The sequence below is a fragment of the Marmota flaviventris genome, chromosome 1 (assembly GCF_047511675.1).
Source record: "Marmota flaviventris isolate mMarFla1 chromosome 1, mMarFla1.hap1, whole genome shotgun sequence".
NCBI classification, from domain to species: Eukaryota; Metazoa; Chordata; class Mammalia; order Rodentia; family Sciuridae; genus Marmota; species Marmota flaviventris.
In genome coordinates, this window is record NC_092498.1 from 76978967 (window position 1) to 77001494 (window position 22528).

At 34.5% G+C, this 22528-nt stretch overlaps 1 protein-coding gene across 1 annotated transcript in view; it reads left to right on the forward strand.

Annotated features, from left to right (window-relative positions):
• Window positions 1-22528, forward strand: part of Bzw2 (basic leucine zipper and W2 domains 2) — a 56249-nt gene that overhangs the window by 23419 nt on the left and 10302 nt on the right. The window contains exons 3-8 of the mRNA XM_027932715.2: window positions 2540-2716; window positions 7119-7222; window positions 10227-10292; window positions 14243-14378; window positions 17825-17934; window positions 21950-22120. Coding sequence (XP_027788516.1) covers window positions 2540-2716; window positions 7119-7222; window positions 10227-10292; window positions 14243-14378; window positions 17825-17934; window positions 21950-22120 — 764 coding nt within the window. The remainder of the gene's footprint in view (window positions 1-2539; window positions 2717-7118; window positions 7223-10226; window positions 10293-14242; window positions 14379-17824; window positions 17935-21949; window positions 22121-22528) is intronic.

A 22528-nucleotide genomic window follows, 5' to 3' on the forward strand; every position in this document is an offset into this window, starting at 1 on the left:
TGAACCTTTTTAACTGCTACTTTTGATATTTACATTCATGTAGTCAAACAGCATTCTTTATAGCTATTTCTTGATTTTTCTGTTGGAAGTGTTAAATATGTACTTCCTACTAAAGAATTTGAGGATTCTGCTTTCTCACTGTCCACACCCAGCTCATACCTCTTTATCATAATTTCAGTTAGACTTATGTTTAGGATTCATAGTATTATGACTTTGTGCATGCTGTTCACAGCTCAACTGTTATTTGATTATTTTTTTTTAACATATTTTCTGAATTAAATAATTAAAAGTAGTCAGCCTTTGGCTGGGAGTGTAGCTCAGTGGTATATCATATACAGAGCATGTGTCAATTCCTGGATTCCACCCTCTACACTGTAAAAGAAAAACGAAAATGAAAACTAGGCAGCCTTTACCTTTCCTGTTGTGTAAATCTCTTCTTACAAGACACTTCAGAATTCTAACAATGAGAGGCTAGTGGAGGGATTTGTATGTCATATCACATTGATAAACTCTAGGTCAGCTGTGGAGCTTGATGTGTTTGAAATGTCCTTTCACCATTATCCTCAACAGTACTATTTGTTTTTGTTTGTTTTTCACAACTTATTCCCTAGTCGTTCTCTATTTTGGAAGCTTGAATGTTTCAGTATACATTCACTTTGTTCTTACACTTGATTAGTAGCTAAACACTACAATTAGCTAAACACTACAATTCTAGGTTGGAAGCTCTTTTTCTTCAGACTTTTGAACAAGTTTCTTCTGCTTTCTGATATGTCATGAATTGTTGAGTAATTCTTGTCACTCTATTTCTTATTACTTTCTGTGTGGCTTGTTGTTGTTGTTTTGTTTTGCCCATAATCTCCTGATGGTTGCTCTGTTCCCAGTATTCTGTAAATTCGTGATAATGAACTTACCTGGTATGGTTCCCTTTTCAATCACTGTACTGGACACTTAAAAAGCCCTTTATTTGGAAACTTGCATTCTTCAATTCTGTGACGCTTTCTAAAAATAACTTCCTTTACAGTTTTTTTATTCTATCTTTTCACCATACTTATGTGAATATTTGACTGATCTGCTCTTAACATTTTTCTCTTCTATTTTCTAGGCCTCTGTTATATATATGTTGTTTCTTTTTTCCCCCCATATTTTATTGGTACATTATAATTGTACATAATGGTGTGATTCATCGTTATATATTCATACATGCACACAATATAGCAATATAATTTAGCCAATATCATTCCCGAGTTTTCTGACAGATATTCTAAGCTTTCTCTTTTAATTCTTCCATTGAGTTTTTCACTTTTTTGTAATTTTTTTTATTTTAAGAACTCATTTTTACTTGTAAATTTTTAAAGTATTATTCCCTCCCCTTCCATCTCTAGTTTGTCTCCTCCTCCATCTGACTTAAAATCCACCTTTCACAAGAAGTATCTTTAGTGTCTAGACCAAAACTCCTGCCAATCCTTTCCCTTCCTGGCAGATTCTCTGTGCTCACCCACCTCGTTCCCTGCAGCAGTTCATTTATGCCTGTAAATAAAAGCCTTTGGGGTTGTTTTAGATTTTTCTTCTCAATGTTTGATCAGAATAAAAAATTATACAATATTTATATTCCTTTAAGTCTTCTAAAGTCCTTTCAGAGGATCTACAAATCAGAACTGTTAATTACAATATTGAGATATTAAACTCTTTTGATGTTCTCTGAGTTTGCAGTGGAGTTTATAGAGTCTATACAGTATGTAATGTTGCAGTAGATTGAACTCAGTAGGTGTAAGCGTCCGTCCATCTACTATTAATCAGTTGTTAAAAGGATTTGCAAGAGTGTAAAACAATACCATTCTTCTCAGTACTTTTTTCACCTAATAAACATTCTAGTTTTCTATTTTCTAGTAAAATAAGTATCCACAGATATAACCTTCATGAACAGAAAGCTCTTTTTAATTCTCAGTGCTGTTTAAGAGTATCAAGGGGTGAAGAGACCAAAAAGTTTAAACCTTCTGCTCTGAGGCAGTATTATACATCTATAGCTAATAACATTTATTGAAGAATTTATATTCTAGAGTAATTTGTCTTATAAAGGAGATATTCCTATTCATTTCTTCCTTCTCAATCTTTGCTTTTTATTTTTATTCTTATAAATTCTTTGGTGTTTCTCTGGATCATTTTCTTTCTTGGTCTAAGGTGAAACAGCAATTAAAGTTGCAGTTGTTACACTCTTTAGTTTTTTCCTCTGATTAAAGTTAATAGATTTTATTGGCTTAGCCTACAAATGACAAATGAACAATCATTAATTTTATTATATATTAGATAATTGAAATATTCTTGTGGCCCCTTTGAACAGAAATACATTATTTGCTTGAGTAAATGTTTAAACAAGGGGTTTAAGAACATGGGATTCTAATAGAAAAACTTAAATTGCCCTTTAATTTCTAAATAATCACACTAAATAAAGAATAATGGACAAAGAGAATATGTGTAAAACACCTTGGGGAATATAATGTGTATATATAAAAGGAATAATTTAATGGATTTTCAATTTTAGATGAAAAAGAGAAATTCGAACCCACGGTCTTCAGGGATACACTTGTCCAGGGGCTTAATGAAGCTGGTGATGACCTTGAAGCTGTAGCCAAATTTCTGGACTCGACTGGCTCAAGATTAGATTATCGTCGCTATGCAGACACACTCTTTGATATCCTGGTGGCAGGCAGTATGCTTGGTAAGCCATGTGTTATAACATCTTTTTATAATATATGTATATATGTTTTAATTCTATTTTAATATTTCTTTGTAAAATCCTATAAGCTTGCATTTATTAGAATTCATTTTTAAAATGCAAATAAGAGTCTACAGTTTTTTACCTAAATGACAATTTGGAATGATATTAATGTGGGTTTGAAATGATAACTCGCTAATAAATGCATAGAACTGAAATTTTCTCTTGACATTACAACTGTCAGCTACTTTCTTTCACTAAAAGCCAACTGTCCCATGTGTCCCTAATCCTTCAATGTTTATGTAGAGGCCCTGAAGGATAATTTCTACAGAAGAGTGTAGCTTTGTGTATGTCATCTGGATCCTTCTTGTATACTTATGAGACCACATGTTTATCATATGGCAGCTTTTCTTTTGAACATCATCCCTTTATTTAGTACATTGAAGTGTTAACTGTCAACAAATTTAAAATCAATTTTTCAAGGTTTAGTTAATGCCATTTCATCCATAAGTAATAAAATATCCAAGAAATACAGTTTAAGCCTAGTTTCTTTTTATTGTTTTGCAGTACTGGGGATTGAAGCCAGGGCCTTGCACATGTTTAAGGCAAGTGCTCTACAACTGAGCTACATTCCCAGCCCTTAAAGACTGGTGTTAAAAAAAAAAAAAAAAAAAGCACTCACACACACACTAAAAGCTGTTTCTAACAGAGCAATTGAGGGAAAGGCTTCAGGATACTATTTGTATCCTGTGTTACACAGCTGACCAAAAAGCTTACTTAGGTATCCTAACCACTTGGTTTTTGTTTTTTTTTCCTGTCAAAGTCATTCTTAGGTCTTGGTTGTTGTAATTAGTTTGTATAGTAGTCATAAATTACTACCTGTGGTCAGTTTTCAATTGTTTAGGGGACATTTGCAAATGTATGGAAGTATTTGGGGTTGGGACAGGTATGCTTCGGATTCTGCTATGCAAAGATATTTCAACACAATGAAAAATTGCCCTGCCATAAATGCCATCTGGGCCTCTCACTGAGAAACACTGCTTAAGCCAACTTCAAGACAAGGTGTGTCAATTCCCCCACTTTGAGGTGGAGCCTATTCTAAGCTCTTATTCCAAATACTTGTTTTGGTGCTTGGTCTCATTTATTACCAGGCCCTTATTATCCTGTATTACTGATTTTCAACACATACTAAATCAGTTTTATTGTTCTTACTGTTTACATAGATTGCTCATTATCACTTTAGATAATTCAAAAACTGTATACATTGTGTTCTACTCCCAATACCCCAAAATGATCATTGTTGATATTTTGCTTAATTTTCTTCTAGAATCTCTTTACCTCATAAACTTTTGAGAATGCAGTGATACTCAGAATGTAGGGTATACATGGGAATTTACATTTACTCAGCAATATATTATTGCCTTTCACACCCATGAGTGTTACTAGCCAAAATGATATTAAAGAATATTATTTACAGTTTTCAACATTGTAAACAACAATGGTATCAGTGTCTGTGTACACATCTTTGTGCTATTATGTAATTATATCTTTATTTACATAGCAAAGGATTAATGGATTAAAGGGTGGAAATATCTATATCTATTTGTATTTCCCTATGTGAGAGAGAAAATTAGCCATCAAATTGAATGCTATAGTTAATATTTTGTCGAAAATCACAAGTACTTATATGCATTTTCAACAGTGTTAGATAACTGAGAGTTGTTAGCCTTTTTAGATCTTCATCAATCAGTTAAATGACAAATATTTCACAATTTATAATTGTTAGCAAAATCAAAGATTTTCTAATATGATTATTGGCTGTAGTTATTGCATTTATTATGAAATATTTTATGAATACACTGGTAACTCCATGCAAAAATAATCTTCAGCTGGTTCTTACCAAAGTTCCACATGATTGCATTAATCAATCATATAGATTTTGTTGTTGTTACTGTTTATGCAGATTGCTCATTGCCACTGTAGATAATCCAAGTCAGGGTATAAAAAGCTGTATGTAGTGTTTTCAGCTCTGAGTGACCTCCAGGCTGCATTGTTGATCTTTCTGTCATTCTTGAGATTTGCTTTTTGTTGTTGTTGTTTTTATTATTTATTTATTTGTTTATTGTTCTGGGAATTGAACCTAGAGGTGCTTTGCCACTGAGACTCATTCCCAGCCGCCCCCCCCTTTTTTTTTCTTTTTTGAGACAGGGCCTTGCTAAGTTGCTGAGGCTGGCCTCGAACTTGTCCTTCCGCACCAACCTTCCTAGTCACTGGGATTATACACATGCACCGCTGTGCCCAGCTGATTTTATTTACTTTCTTGAGACTACCTGGACCCTCCAACCTCTCTGAATATCAGTAGTTACATAATTTCTGCTCTAGTTAACCACGCTCCTTACATTAAGTTGTCTGTATACTTTGCATTAATTATTTCAAAGTTTGTTTGCCACATGCAGCAGATTAATCTCTGAAGTCCAGGTTTCACTCCTTTTGCCTATGTTCATACATCCATGAAGGAGGTTGGGGGAAAATGTTTGGTTCCACTTACTTAGCATAGCCTGTACAATTCCACATGCCTACTAAATCCAGATTTATGGTATAATTAATGAAGTCAGCCATCTGCATGCTTTTAATATAATATAAACACCTCGTTTAATTATCACATATATAGGAATTTTCTTCACACTCACAAAAAATTTACCTTCTATTATTCTTGAACCATATTGTTCTTTCAGTTTTACCCTTGCCTTGATAGCTACAAGATGTAGTCTACTTTTCTTTTACTTCTATGTTGAGAAAAATAGCAGGGCCTCAAAAAACTTCAGAAATGATAATTTAATACCTGATTCCAACATCAGGAAAAAAAAAATTAAATGCATGTTGTGGCAATATTATTAATGTGTAACAAGTGTTGTGTAAAATAATGAATTTTGGGGCTGGGTCTGTAGCTCAGTAGCAGAGCACTTGCCTCTCACATGTGAGGATTGGTTCCATCCTCAGCACCACATAAAAATAAACAAATAAAATAAAAGCATGCAGTTCATCTATAACTACAAAAAAAAATTGAAAAGAAATATAATGAATTTAAAACTTTTATTTTTAAGACAAAGACTATCGTTTTTAAAGTCAAACTTTTCAGCTATATAACTTTTATCAGGAATAATTAGCCCAGAGTGTTTTGAAGATTATCATCTTAATAAAATTTTGTTCCAGGTGGTTGTGTTCATTAAGAAGGGCTAATTAAATATTGTACATAAATTAATTGAGTGAAAATGGACTTCTGAAGGAACTGACTCTTCTAAAACTAATTTGCTTATAAGACTGTTTGCTGGAGTCGGAAGCACATGAAGGAGGCAATAAGCAAAAGAAAGTAACTCTATTGAATTTTTATTTGCCTATGTTTTCTAACAAATGTCGCTATGTGTGGCCTTTTTCATCCAAAGATCTGAAATCACAAGTTAAATCAAGGCAGATATGCACTAAGATACACAAAAGGAGTGGCTGATGAGTAAGCAACATTGATCTTCCAGCTTTGATCACAGCGGTATTGTTGGTGCCTATCACAGTAGCTGATATGAGTCCATATCTACAAATACTTGTCAAGTATATGAAAGATATCATTCTAACTTGGCTGATTTATACTGCCTATTCTAATTACCAGGAAGAAAAATCAGAAAAGAAAAATACCTAATGTTCTCATTCTGTCCTGACCAATCAATGCTTGTAATGACCATCATTAAAAGTTAAGAGTAGGAACCTGTGAATATGGAAAGTTGAATTATAGAAAAGAAAGTCATTCTTTTGTTCTAGTGCATTTAGTATACAAGGAAAAAAAGATATGGCAGGGCATCATTCTGTTCAACCAGGTATGGATGACTGGATTAGTGGAGGAGGGAAAAGTTTAAGAACTACCCAAGTGAAAGCCAACAAGATCTGTAAGAGTCAGATCTGGTCAGTCCCATGCTTGGGTGAACTAGAGTCCAGAAAAATATTGTAAAGCCTGGAAAGAGAATCGAGTCCTAGTGTGGAAAATATCAGGAGTTGTACTGAGAATGCTAAAATCAAAATCACTGAATAAAGATTATTCCTTAACTTCCATGGTTAAAGATATACTTTTGAAAGAACCAGATTTTTATCAATAGGCTCTAGTAAAGGCATGGATATGAACAATATTATATACAATGGTTGGCATATGAAATGAAGCAACTGATTTGTATTATATTGGGAACATAAATTTATAGTAACATGTATATATTTACACATTCACATTATCTATGAAATTTTATGTGCCTCACATTTTATATCTCCTTTCATTGTTTTCCTTGATATGCAGGAATTGATATATTCTGTGGATGCTCTTGTCATTCAGATATTGTCCTGACTGTAATTGCTTTTCTCTTTTCAGCCCCTGGAGGAACACGCATAGATGATGGTGACAAGACTAAGATGACCAACCACTGTGTGTTTTCAGCAAATGAAGATCATGAAACCATCCGAAACTATGCTCAGGTAGAATCTGGCCTTGAGAGGTTGTCATTGTGTTAGAAGAGAAGCATTTGAACAGCATTGAGGAAAACAAAACTCTATAGCCCACTTTTCAAAATAGGGATGCTAGGTAACTTTTAAACATGAAATAATACCCAATTGCATTCATCATAACACAATAGGCAGTAAAAGTACAATAAGATACCATTTTGTTTACCTTTCACCTTTAAGAAACATGGCAAACCAGATGCCCACAGCCATTGCTGATGGGAATGAAAATTGGTCCAATCTTTGGGGAAAACGATTTTGCACTATCTTACAAAACTAAAACTTCATATTTCCTCTGACCCAGCAGTTTCACTTCTGGTTCTTTGTCTTGCAACTCTGCTTGCACTGTGTGAAATGACTTGGTGACGGTCACATAGTATTGCTTATTGTAAAATCAAAGGATGAAAACAACATAAAAGTCAACAGGGGACTATGCAAATAAAATTTGGTAATTCACATTATAAAATACTATGTAGCCATTAGAAAGAGATAAGAAGATACTTGTAGTGTATAAAACCAATAAAAGATTCATATCTGGATTAAGAACTGCAAATCAGAAAGAAAAGATAAGCAACCAATTAGGAAAAGAAAAGATAAGCAACCAGTTAGGAAAAGATACATACTGGTATGTCAAAGAAAAGGAATCACAATTTCCCTAAAATATATGAAAGCATGTCCGAACTCATTGGTATGTAGACGTTTTCATTAAAACCATGAGTTATCATTTTGCATGCATTAGCTTGGTAAAAAATTAAGAAATCATTAGTTCTAGTAAGGTCAGGAAGTGGCAGGGCTGTAAAAAGGACCAACCTAATAGATATTACCTTATAAAGCTAAACGTAGATGCATTACCGCTATCTAGCTTAGGGCTGGCATACTTATTTTTGGATTCTATTACTGATCCTTCTTAAAAGGCAGTTGTTGATTCCAGCTAAGCTCTTAGGACAAGTCCCAGGGCAACAAGTCCTCTAGTTATACAATTTCAGTATACAAGATGGAAAAAGCCATGGGAATTAACCGTGGCTAAGTGGTCAAACTTAAGATGTTAGAGAGTATGCCTTTACTCCAGTTATTAAAATGGAAAAGGCATGCTAAGCCAAGTGATTTGGGATATGTGGCCATTAATAATTTAAATTTTGTGAAATTATTTTAACCACCACTATTTTAGCAAAGATATATTTTCACTTTTTATATTTTAAAAATGTACAACCAATAAAAACAAAGGAAATATTTTTTAAATAGAGCAAAGAATTGGACACACAGGATTGAATGGGTCAGACTCTAATCTGTCCTCTAAAAATCTGTTATTCTGCTGTGTAATGATTGTAAATGTCTTGAGAAGGTGTATCCTGAAGTAAATATACTCAATTCAAAAGCTGGTTCTTCTAAATGTCCCACTCATCTGAATAAGGGTAGTTCACAATGGATCACAGTTTCTAAGTGCATATTTCTTCTCTGATACGTAGTAGTTGTTTTCAGCTCTGCCAAGTCATGATAAATGGCTCTTACCTTCTCCATAGAATTTTTTCAGGTTCAAATTAATGCAAATAAAAGTTGCATTATTCATTATTTTAAGTCTGATGAATGGAAAGATAAAGCCTAGAAGAAAATTTAGTATAGCCATTTCCCAAAACATAAAAAGACAATGAGTTTAGTCTCTTCATTATGTATACAGAAGATGGTTTCTTTTTGCTAATGATTTTATTTTGCATGTGGAGTACGGATATTTGAAGAAACACCCTTTCACTTGTCATTTGAGTTTTTAAATTATTATGTATTTACAGATTGACCAGACTGGTCAATGGAAGGCTCAAGCAGAGAGAAGTTAAATGGAGGGGAATATCTGAATGGAGCCTAGTCTTTTAAGCTGTTAACTCATTGGAGAATGCTTTTTTGTTTGGTTTTGGTTTTAATGATAAATTTTGCTTTCTTGTAGACATTTACCTATGCAAATATAGAGTATCATTCTTAAAGGAAATTATTTTTCATATTAATAATCATGTTAAGAAATATGTGAGCACTAGTAGAAGTTGGAAATCAAATTTTGTAGGGCTTTAATACAATTTCTTTCTTTTTTTTCCTTACTGATATCATCAATTTCCTGTGGGGTCACTAGTCTTTACCCCATAAAGGACAACCATAATTTTCACTCTTGAACTCCATCTTAACTATATTAATAACTGCAGCAAAAGTTGTAAGAGTAGGCCATGCAGGTATAAGAGAAAGGAAATAGATTCTGAAAACATTTCCACGGTTTTTAAAAATTAAGAATATTTACAAGATCCCTCCTTAAATAAAAACATTTCCACTGATAAAACAGTTTAGAATCTGACTGATATAGTGGCAAACCCTGTTTCAGAATTCTAACTGGATTGTAGGAACCAATAATCCTTTACTGCCAGTAAATTATAACTTTTTTTTTTTTTTTTTTTTTTTTGCTTGTCTATAAACATGTTTTGTTGTCCATCTGGAGAGCGATCTGCCCTGGGCTCTGTTTTCCCCCTCAGCATGTCATTATCTAAGGGTTGGTACCTCTGACCCCTTCTTTCAGCTCTTCTCAATCACTGCCTCCCAAAGATGAAAACCTCTACTCATGGGCTGGGAATATAGCTCAGTTGGTAGAGTGCTTGATTCACATGTACAAGGCTCTGGGTTCAATCCCCAGCAATACACACACACACACACACACACACACACACACACACACACATTCATTTCATTTTCATCAACATTAATTTTGGTTTCTCTACCTGTTCTTCTCTTGAGTAGATCTATTTTATCCTGCATGTGCATTTTGATCCTCTTTTCCCTTAGGTCATTGTAATGCATTTGTAGTTCTCATATCACGCATGAGCATGTTTAACCACTATTATTTGATGATGATGATGATGATAATGATTAGTCTATGGGGTAGTTTTGGTGAGTTTCTACACTTTTTTAAAAAATTGTTTACTATTTAATGGTTCTGTTTTATGTACAGGTCTTCAATAAACTCATCAGGAGATATAAGTATTTGGAAAAGGCATTTGAAGATGAAATGAAAAAGGTAACAAATCCAATATAATGCCTACCTATTTAAAGTGATGGAATGGAGAAGAACAAAAAATTTACACACACCATGGTAGCTAAAGTGCTGTGGGTATGATGAGTTTTAACAAACACTTGCTGAATAAATGATTCAGTATGACAGATCATTAGCTTATAGCTAGAGGAAGTAGTATGTGATTATCCTAGGCTTTCTTGATTGATATTTAGAACACTGTGCTTTGTTCAATACAAATAGTTTTACAGATTGTGATCTCTTATGTCCCAAAGCTTAAATGATGCGCAAGAAAAATAAATGCAATCATTTGTTACTTAATGAAGTGGATCTATTCTGAGAAATGTATCATTAGCTGATTTTGTGTTATGCAAACATCATAAAATGTACTTTCATAAACCCAGATAGTACAGCTTACTACATACTTAGGCTGTTATAATCTCCTGAGACCACCATCTTATTGCAGTCCATTATTGAGCAGAATGTTATGTAGTACATGACTATTTATCAAGGCAAGACTCAAGGTGATTAATTGCTTAAGGCCTGTGTAAGAGTGTAGCACAGCTACTAACACTCAGTAAAATTCTTTAATTTTTGAAAATGCAGTGCAGCAAAGGGGGTAAAATCACATCTTTGTTTATAGGTATAAATTCAGTGCTTTTTCTCTTCATTGAATGGCTGTAATATGAGGATATTCCTTATACCTGTGTTGTGGGAATAAATGAGATAATATAAGGTGATTAAAATAGTCATTGGCTTCTAATAAGATGCCAAATCAACAGTAGCACTTTTTTTGAAAAGTTGAGGTTTTTAGTAATTGCAACATGTTTCCTCCTCTAATTTGTAACTCCTTTATATTTACATTCAGCACTCAGTGTATTAAAATGCGGCTTTGTATGTTGCTGGGTCATTGTTTCAAAGTTTATATATCTGCCTAAACAAAGTAACCACATGTGAAAAAAAGTTACCATAACATTTACTTCTTTTCTATTTACTCTACCCCTGTTCAAAGTTGTCCCATGGGTAATATTGAGGAAGTTTTGTTAGTAAAATCATTTGAAAAAATAACAATCCATGAGCCTCCTTCCATTTATAAGAATTCTCCAGCATGGATATCTAAAGCTAAATGTATAAAGATGTTCATAACAACATTGAGAAGTTCACTGGTGAAGTCTCCATTCAGCCTATCTACACATTGGAGTACCATGCAGTCTTGTAAAGACTGAGTCATAGCTGTATTCATTGATTAAGGGGAAACATCCACCATAAATTAAGTGAAAAGAGAACAAACATTTAGTGACAGTTTTACCTTGGCCAAATTAGTTTCCTTGTTTCTTAGATGTCATTTCTGTAATTGCTAAGGATGGTGGCTATTTGTATTAGTCCATTTCTTGCTGACAATAACACAGATTGGGTGATTTGTAAGGAAAAGTTTATTTCAATTCATGGTTCTGGAGGTCTGCGGGCAGGCACTCCATCTGGTGATGATGGTCTTGCTGTCAGGGCTCCCAGATGGTGCAGGGCATCACATGGCAAGAGATGGGGAGTGTGTGTCTGTGTGTCTGTCTCCTGGTTTCTTCCTATCTTATGAAGCCACCGGGATTCAGTCACAGGGACTCTGCCCTAGTGACCTTCGCTAATCCTAATCACCTCCCTAAACCCCATCTCTACACTCCATAGTCAGATTAAGTTTCCACCCTCTTAATACCTCACAATGGGAATTAAATTTCAGCACCTGAGTCCTTGGGGGATGCTCAAACTACATACAAACTCTATCAGTGTTAGAGGCATAGATATACATCAAGCCATCGGAACATTTCTAGTTCACTCAGGGAGTTTTCACCTTTCCATATTATAGAAACTATGTGTGTGTACATGAGTGATTATTAGAATGTAGACATACATAAATGCATTGAAATACTCTATTGTCATGTATAACTAAAAAGAACAATTTTTTTTAAATATCTGTAAGGATACATCAAACTGTTTGTTATTTCTAAGAGTAGAGTTAGAGGGTATTTTTCACATCTTTATAGTCTTCTAAATTGATAATGTTCAAAAGCATATATTTTTAATATGAAAAAATTAAATGAGAAAGAAAATTGTCCACTACACTGCTAGCTGCTCTGAAAATAATAAGTACTCTATTTTTATAGTATTTGTTTTTAAGCCAGCTGTTATAAAACATATAATTGTAATGTTGACCTATACAGTTAAGCAATGTGATTATTTATTTCCAAGGATTTATGATTAAATATATTTTTTAATGAATGAGTATACTAATGTGCTTAAAGAAATAGCATTGAAATTTTATTTTGGAAGTTCTTATTTTTTTTAGTTCTTTCCCACTACTCCTTTCCTGGTGTTTTGGGAGCTTTAATCTTTGAAATTCTCATTTTGTCTCTCCTGGCATTTAGATGTTGACTTCTGTTTGTTGAGAATTGAAAGGGTATAGACTGAAACTCAAATGGACTGATTTCACTCTAGAACTGTTCCTTATTCACAATGTTAATATTTAGATAGTTACATAGCTCCCTGCAATATATACTAATCCTCCAACTGTTGGGGAAAGTCAGTTACTGTTGTTCTGTCAGCCAGGGAAGAACTGAGTCTTAAGCACGTGTGCACTTGGTGTATATTGGTGCCAGTGACTTTTCACTGGTGCTAAGTGTTGGAGAATCAGCAAGTGATAGTTGCCCCTGGAGAATCTCAGTGCTGTGCTGGAGAAGTGATGAGATGATGGAAAAAATGTTGGGGCATATTCAAAGCACAAAGCAGAGAAGTATTAGAGAAAAGGAGGGCTTCTCACCAGGCTGACTACTCTTAAAACTCAAAATGGGAGTGGGGTTATAATCCCTTCTCTTTTGTGTTTCAAACTTTCTAGAGTCAACTTTTATTCAGTTTCACTATTCTTAGGGCAAGAGAATTAGAGCTTGAGCCCTTCTGGGACTCAATATCTTTGCCCCCTCAAATTGCTCTTTCCAGCCCATGTCAGTTCTGTTTAGAACTTTGACCTGATATACTCCAGTACTTCCTCACTAACACTGGTAGTAGTAAGGAATATCAAGAACTTAGCCATTTTCTCCCCTCAACAGTTTTGCTTTGAAGACTGTTGTATATTGTAAGCTCAGAAAAGTGTAAATTGGCTGTGAAATGCTTCACATGAGCCAGGCATGGTAGCTCATGCCTGTAATTCCATTGACATTGGAGAATTGCAAGTTTGAAGCCACCTGGGCATCTTAGCAAGATCCTGTCTCAACAAATTTTTTTTAAAGAAATCTTTTTTTTTTTTTTTTAAGCATTTATTTTTATGGGGTGCTGAGGATTGAACTCAGTATCTCACATGTGCTAGGCAAGCGCTCAGCCACTGAGCCATGACTCCAGCCCCCTCAAGATTTTTTACAAAGGACTGGGGATGTAACTCAGTGATAGAGTAGCACTGAGTTCAATCCCCAGTACTGCAGAAAGTACCACACAAACCTTGCACCTTGACTTCTTTTCTGGTGTTTTTTTTTTTTTTTCCCCCCACAAAAATTCAGTTCTTTCCCAAAGAAAATGGATATATATAACAGGTGGAAGAAGCAGTGACCCAAAGAAGTGAAAAAATGAGAAAGCCAATGTATGTCAGAAAACATTCTGTTCATTGTGTATACTTACCCTTTTTCATGTTTGTAACCAAATGTAAATTATTTATCTGTATACATTGTTCTTCCAATATCTTTTCCTTTTCATGAATATTTACAGAGGTGTGTGGATGAGCTTAGAGGAAGGGAACTAATCTAATAGCATTGCTTTCCATAGCATCTATTCATAACTGAGCATGTGTGTCGCCAAGGTATAGCAGCATTGTGCTACATGTGACATACTATTGTGCACCATGAATGTACATTCTAGTTGCTACTCTCCTAATTTACTGTTATGCTTTATAGACACGGTTTCTTTTGTTTGATCCACAGCTTCTCCTCTTCCTTAAAGCCTTTTCCGAAACAGAGCAGACAAAGTTGGCGATGTTGTCTGGGATCCTGCTGGGCAATGGCACCCTTCCTGCCACCATCCTCACCAGTCTGTTCACTGACAGCTTAGTCAAAGAAGGTAATCATACTCAGGTTTTCTCACCTGTCAGGTGTAAAAAGGAAAGAAAAACTATAAACAGCACCAGTGCCTCTTTTTAGTGTCCTAAGTGCTTGTCCTCAGAATGTGTGTGTGTGAATGTTGCATATGTACATTATAGAAAATTAGAGGAAAAAAATACACCTTTACAAAGGCATGTAATGACTAATAGCAAACTAAACTCTTAGGCATAAGAATAAATATCTAGAGACCCTGAAATTGATCAGGTCCAAACCAATTTTCTCCACTAAGACTCTTCTGGCATGCTTTGTTGGGATAGTAGTTCATTGTGCCACAGCACTTTGTGCTTTGTAGGACTTTTAACCTTTTTGACCTTAGACACAAAATGCCAGCTGATAGCACCTACTCACATTTGTTATAAACAACAAAAAATACTGCATCGCATTTAAATGTTCCCCAAATAGGGCCACTCTTGTAAACCAGTTCCTCTCCAAGATCTGGGGAAACATTCTCAAGTGTTCATTTTGATCACATTTTTAAGATATTCATTGTCTTAAAGACAATGACCACTTTTAGAAAGAAGTTGAGACTGTTCCGTCAGAAAGAGGCTTGTCTTAATTTTAAGGCATTAAAATTTGATGGGAATGCACACAATGATTTGGTTATAGAATAAAACAAATGTGGGCTGTTTTCTTGTAGGAGGATAATGATATTCAAATTAATGCAACATGAAACACAGTTATTTTTCCTTAAAAATATATTAAAAGAGCTTTTGTGAGAACATCTGTTTCTTTGGAGAATTTAAAAAGTTTTTCTCCTAAAGATACGAAGTCCCAGACCCATTCATGCCCATAGTAAAAGGGGTTATAGTTTTCTTTTAGCTGGGGGGGGGGGGGGGGGGAGTAAATCAAGAATCAAATGGTATTATTTAAGGACTCTCTATAATGTTTGGCTTACAGTAGCTCAGATTTATGATAATTCAGATTATCCAGATTCTGTAATTATTGTTAGTATGTTGTTAATGTTAGGACATTTGAAAGTGTTCTCCTGAAGAGAGTTCATGATACCTCACACATCTTATTTAGTTATTAGCCATTTTACATGGAAAAATGAGATGGAATTTAAACCTTGAACATTAATGAAATTAAATTACCCTAGCCATCATACCAATGCCTTTCTAGTTAACATTAAAAACCTAAGTGATGTCTGTTACTTCCTTTGAAACATCTAGAATATTAATAGTTGTAGAATCTAGATGGTGTGGATATGAGTATACATTGTTCAATTTGTCCAACTTTTCTGTAGCTTTGAAATTTTTTATAATAAAATGTTGAGAGGACAGAATGTGTTTGCTATGGAAGGAAAATAGTGACTTTGTCATGGTTTTTCCTTTTACACGACCATTTTTAGAAACTCAGGTTTTAAATTCTTGCTTCTTAATTAGGAAAGGATTAAGAAATTCTTTTTTTTTTTTTTTTTTGCCCAGAAAATGTATCCAGCAAATGCTAAGGGGCAGGGCTACTCCACTCATTAGAAGAGTAACTATAAGGTTTAAATCTAGTTTTAAAACTCTTAGCTTCCAGTATACTTTTTTTTTTTTTAACCTATGAGACAGATTCCAGCCTTGTGCTAATGTTATTTAATTATATAAATTTTATATCGATTTTATAAACTAATAATGTTTAAAATCCCTGTTAATAAATTTTTATCTTTAAATTAAACAATTTCATAATGCATGTTTGATTGTCATTGCCAAATTTTTTACTTTGTCCCTCTGTTGATTCAAGTGAAAAAAATCAAGCAAAGTTGGTATCTATATAAATAAATGATAAATCATTTGAATGCTTTTACCTGCAAGTAACAGGATGTCCTGCACCACATTGTTACATCAGGATATTTATTTCTTATATAATGACATAAATGTAGGTCAGACTTTAGAATGAACAGCAATATGGTTCCCCCATTACCAGGCAGAGCGTCAATTCCAGGGATGGTTGCCCTAGTCATTGTAGGATGTCTGCTAGTACATTCTGGTACATGCTTCCTTGTTCAGGTTCAGTAGAAGGGCACATCTCTTGAACACAAGGTCATTTATCTTTCCATAAGCTGATTAGCTGACATAGGTCACATTACCATTGTGGGCCCAATATCAGTTGCCAAGGGGATGGTGTAGGTTGGTGCCTTAAGGCTGAGATCACTACTTTACTCATGCATGAGAGGTGGTGCCAGGACTTAGACTAACCAAAGTTACCCGGCCTGAACAAAGGGAGAATTCTCTTAAAAAGGAGGTAAGGAGAAGAGAGGCTGCTTGGGCCACCACAAAAGGTGAAAGCATCAATTCAGGAAAAATCAGTTACATATTTCAACTGCATCATAACTCCTCAAAAAAAATGCAACATAAGTTTAGAAATTTAAAATGTTTTTAGAAGAGCTAACTCCTAGTTATCAGATTATTTATATTTGTAAATAAAATAGTATAAATGTAGATACATGATCATGTGGTTTCCTGATCGAAATAACTAAATAATTTGATAATTTTAAAAATCCATGTAAGTGTTTAATTTGAAAGAGCCTTGATATTTATATAGTCTGATTCAATTTTTTTTTTTTTACTTTTTTTTGATACTGGGGATTGAACTCAGGGCACTCGACCTCTAAGCCACATCCCCAGCCCTATTTTGTATTTTATTTAGATACAGGTTCTCTCTGAGTTGCTTAGCACCTCGATTTTGCTGAGGCTGACTTTGAACTTGCAATTCTGCTGCCTCAGCCTCTGTAGCCATTGGGAGTATAAGAATGTGCCCTACTCAAGAATACTTTTAAATGCCTTTTTTTTTTTTTAAGAGAAATATAAAGTAAATGATGCTATCATATTCATAACTATACTTTTATTAGTCATTAGTTTTCTTTTACTGGAAACCCTAATCAGGAAATTAGTTGCCATCTGTTGACAACTAATTTTTGCCTCAGAATCACTATTGTGGGGCTGGAGGTGTAGCTTAGTGATGATAGAGCACCTGCCTACCATTCAAAAGGCCTTGGGTTCGATCCCTAGTACTGAAAAAGAAAAATAAATAAATAAAAAAGACTACATTGTTAACATGAAATATTGATGAAACCACAGAATGAAGTAGATGCAGAACCCCTGAGAATTCTGCCTTTGAATATATTTTGACCAAAGTAAAAATAAAATACATAAACCAGGCTGGAATCAGGCTGTCCAACTTTGAAAAAAATATTTTAACTGCTTTCATATGAAAATGTTCTGTTTATTGTAATGAAAAGAGAACTGTGTGTGCAGATGAATTCTTTTTTTTTTTTTTTTTTTTTTTTCTTGGTACCAAATCAACTCGTTTAGTTATTTACTTATTTCAGGAAACTGAGTAAGAAATGTTGCATCATGCATCATCACAAATGGTTTTACTTATACAGAGAATGAAATTCTCTTGTTTTCTTTTTTTAAACAGGCATTGCAGCCTCATTTGCTGTCAAGCTTTTCAAAGCCTGGATGGCAGAAAAAGACACCAACTCTGTTACCTCTTCCTTGAGAAAAGCCAACTTAGACAAGAGGCTGCTTGTGAGTACTTCCATCAGGGGTCGTGTGCAGGATGCTGCCGTCAGGACTGGGGCTGGCCCACAGTGTCACAAAAGACACAGATGCCTGAGCCTCACCTGAATTGGAATCACGTTCCTTTATTTCTGTATAACTGGCAAATTTATTTTCATCATTTCAGGGTGAATAACAGCCTGATAAGTTTAAAGGATCAGGGATGTAGACTTTTAGACTTGTAAGTTTGTTGACAGTGTTGACATTTTATTAGAATTAAGACTTTTTTTTCTCTAATCAATAACTTTATGGAAACTCTGGAAATACTTGATCTGTTAAAGAAAGTAAACAAGTTAATTTGAAGTTTCCATAGTCACAATTGTTTGATTGTGATTTTATTTCTCCATCTTCAAATTTTTCAAAGAAAATGATTTTGTCCTTCAAATTTCTATCTGCTCCCTATAATTTCTTTGTACTAAAAGCAACAGCTGTGTGGATGCAAAGATTTTTCCAAGTAGAATTGCTTTCTAAGGTGAAGTCTAAAATTGAGACACTCCTGCCATATTCTCTTGTCCTTTCTGTTTTTTTCTTCCATTGTGCAGGGTCCTATGCAATGGATAATTCTAAAACTCTTTTCTTCAAGAAAACCTGAAAATGATTTTACATACAAGTCCTTGTACTTTCAATCACTTAAAATTCCGGATGTTTACCTTAAAGTAGCCTTAACTCTAAAGTCTTTGTATTATGGTAAAGAAGAAAAGGATTTTAGGTTCTGACTCATTTCTGCTAATGATAAGTTTTCATTCAGGGTATATTTCTTGAGTAATACTTTGGTGCTAAACATCATCCTAGAAACTGTGAAACCAGTAGAGAATAGTATCAAAAAGTTCCTCGCCTTCATGGAGCCTATTTTCAACTGTACTTAGGGCAAATCTCTGTAAATAGAAGCAAAAATCAAAAGATGAGTGAATATGTTGCTAGAAGTTCATATGAAGGGAGCGTATTTCTCACCCATGCGCCTGTGAGTTGTTTGTGGATTAGCTGTATCTTGTCTGGGCCCAGCTGGGCTGCATATGTCTTTTCATTCTGGAACCCAGACTAAAGGTTCCCCTCTAGGTCATTCTGTCCTCATGTCAACAACACAGGGACTGAACTGAACCCTCAAGTACATAAAACTTACCTTTTACTGGCCAAAGGAAATCACTTACAGGCTTGGCAATGAGTAGGAAAATCCAGTCCACTGATAGGTTACTTCTGCACCCCTGCAGATAAAAAGCAAGGAGGGGAATCTCTTGATACTATTGAAAAATGTAGGTGGGTGATTGGAAACAAAGGTACAGTCTATTTCAACTTGTCAAAAAAGACTGTTACTTCATGTAAAAAAGAAAAAAATCCTTTTTGAAAACACATGTTATTAAGATGTTCTTACTAGATTTATATGTCTGTACATATTTTGGAAATGAGAAGCATGGGTGGTGGCTTCTACCAGATGTCCAGTAACATAAGCTGGTTGAGAACAGAGTAGCTGGCAGTGCACTAGAACTGTGCCTGCCTGGCATTTGCTGATTCAACACGTGAATGAGGACCTAGAGGATCCAATTCATTTTCATGGTTTCATGAATCCATAGAACAAATTCTCTTTAACTCTTAGCCACTATATACTAGAAAACAGTTCAAGGAGCTGGAGATATTGAAAGGAAGCAAACAAATATACCTTCCTTTATGGAGCTTACATCCTATTTAGACTAAATAAGTAAAATATTGAAATAAAAGGTGACAAATGCTATGGAGAAAAATAATTAGAGAAAAGCTAAAGGGTGTCAAAATTTGAGATGCAATTTTCAGTACTTAGGGAGGCCAATATGGCAAGGTGACATTGTGCAAAGACTTGAAGAGATGAGTAAGTGAATTATAGGAATATTTCAAAGAAGAGTATTCTGGAAAAAAGGGATAGAAAACGCATACTCCTTGAAACATGGAGTGTTAGGGTTAGCAATAGGAGAAGGTTGGTAAGGCTGAGAGTATAGATTAACTTAGAGAAGCAGCAGGCCATGTAACCAAGGGACTTGAGCTTTTATTCCTAGTCAGATGGAAGCTGTTGGCATTTTCCCTGAAGAATTGTGTGCTTAATATGATTGATTTCTCCTGCTGTCACTCTAATTGATGCATTGGGACTAGGCTCCAGAGCAAGGGCAGAAGCAGGAAGACCTAAATCTATGGATGAAATGGTGGAGATTTGTACAAAGGAAGGGTTTTTAACAAACATAGACCATGTTCTAAACCAAAGCATGGCATGGTGTGGTTTAGACTGTCTTTACCTCAGTTTAATCTGAATAATAATTTTCAGTATATCATGTAGCATTTATAATGACTTTGGATATGCTTCATAAATAAATCACAGGTGTTATATATGATAACATATTGCTCTGAACAAGGCTTTAGATCAAATTTTGTAGTTATACTCTCCCTAAGAATATCGAGTCCTATCACCAAGTAACGGAATAAGTATTGACTTTGGTGCCAACTGCTCTGACCTTAAATATTATTTCTAGCTGTAGAAATTGGGTTAAGCTTCTAAACCTTCTTGAGACTTAGCTTATCCTGCAGGAAAAATTCTACTTTACACAGTGATTATGAGAAAAATGCCAATATATCTTGAAACTCCATAAAATTAAATACTTCCCTCCCCTAAATTTGGAAGCTCTTAAGTGATAATTGAAATAATAGTGACAAAATTTCAGTCTTGTGAAATGTTTGCTTTAACATGAATGTGTGTTTGATAGCTGCTTCCACCAACTCTGTTCTGACATTTTGAAACATCTGACTCAAGGGAAATTATAGGATGAAAATATGGGGAATATTAAAAATTAAGCACTGGTATAGAAACCCTCTGGCTATGTTTCTATATGGGGTGGAAAAACCTATTGCACATCTCTCCACTGAGACTTATATTGGAGTCACATAGCCTTTGGTTATAGATGTAACAAATATAAAGTTTTGGGTCTTTTTTTTTTTTAATACTCTGCAGCAGTTTGAATAACATGAGAGCTTTGAAAATTGCTTTAATTTCATAGTTGGGTGTTGGAATTCACATAGGATTAGATCATGACTAAGTGTTACTGAGATCCTGCCAAGCTTTGTAGGGTATAATGAAATGCAAGAAAATATGAGAGCAGCTATGTTATATTGCTCTTTTAAAAAAAAATCATTACAATTATGTAATAAACTGGAGAGTTAGTGGGAGACGGTTTAGATTAGCTCTGGCTGTGAACTTAATTGAGAATCGCCATTATTAGTAGACAATGACAAAATTCTCCATAGCTCCTGAGCTAGTATTTTAGAATAATAGCATTTTCTCAAAACAAGAATAAAGATCCTTAAGATAATGGTCAGTGTTGTTTCTCTAATATTCTCTCCAATGATTATATACAACATTACTAAAACTGACTTTTATCTAGTAATTGTTAAGGAAACAGTGTAAATATCTAATCATTTCAATAATTTTCTTTGTTTATCACAATTCAGATACTATTCAAAGTTATTATCTTAACTGCATTTAGTTCAGCCAATTTTGTTCTGTATTTACAATTGGTTCTGTATTTACATACACTATCATTAATTAAAATAAAACAAGAAGGAACTGATAGTTCAAAATGAATGAAACTATTGTATCTAGGTTGCTTAACATTCTCTTTATAAAATTGCTACATTTGAGAAAATACTTAGCTCAATAAATATACTAGAGATTTATTCTGGTTTTGGGGGAAGGAGCACTGGGATTAAACCCAGGGACTCTCTGCTACAAAGCTACACCCCAGCCTTTTTTTTTTTTTTTAACATAGAGTCTCACTAATTTACCCAGATGTGCCTTGAATTTGTGATCCTCCTGCCTCAGCTCTCAAAGTCACTGGGATTACAAGGATGTACCACCTTGCCCAGCTTAAGAAATGTCTTAAGCAGTATTTTAAAATGGAAATTTTGACCTTTATGCATATTGAAATTTAAATAGCTTGTTGTATAACAGTCTCTTTTCCTTTTCTTTCAGGAACTCTTTCCAGTAAACAGACAGAGTGTGGATCATTTTGCTAAATACTTCACTGATGCAGGTCTGAAGGAGCTTTCAGATTTCCTCCGAGTCCAGCAATCCCTGGGCACCAGGAAAGAACTGCAGAAAGAGCTCCAAGAGAGACTGTCTCAGGAATGCCCAATTAAGGAGGTGAGACACCATAGGCAGACACTGTCATGGTCAAAATAAATGAATGAAAGTCTGGAGGTGTCACTCAGTGGTAGAGTGCTTGATGAACATATGTGAGGCTCTAGTTCAATCCCCAACACCATACTGTCAAAAAAAATATATATACAAATGAGAGGAATTATGTAGGTCATGTACCACAAGCTTTGCCTCCCTACTATTTACATGAGTTCAAAGTATTGATTCAGAATCCTCTACTTTAATACATTTTAGGGGGTATACGAAATTAATGTTTAGTTTACCTAAATGACTTATTTTGCCAGGCTGCTGTGATTATGAAGATATTTCATCTGATAAATGGATTGACTATTCATTCTTTGAATACCCTTTTATATGATGGTTTTTCTGTTTTATAGTAGATTTTCTAACCTG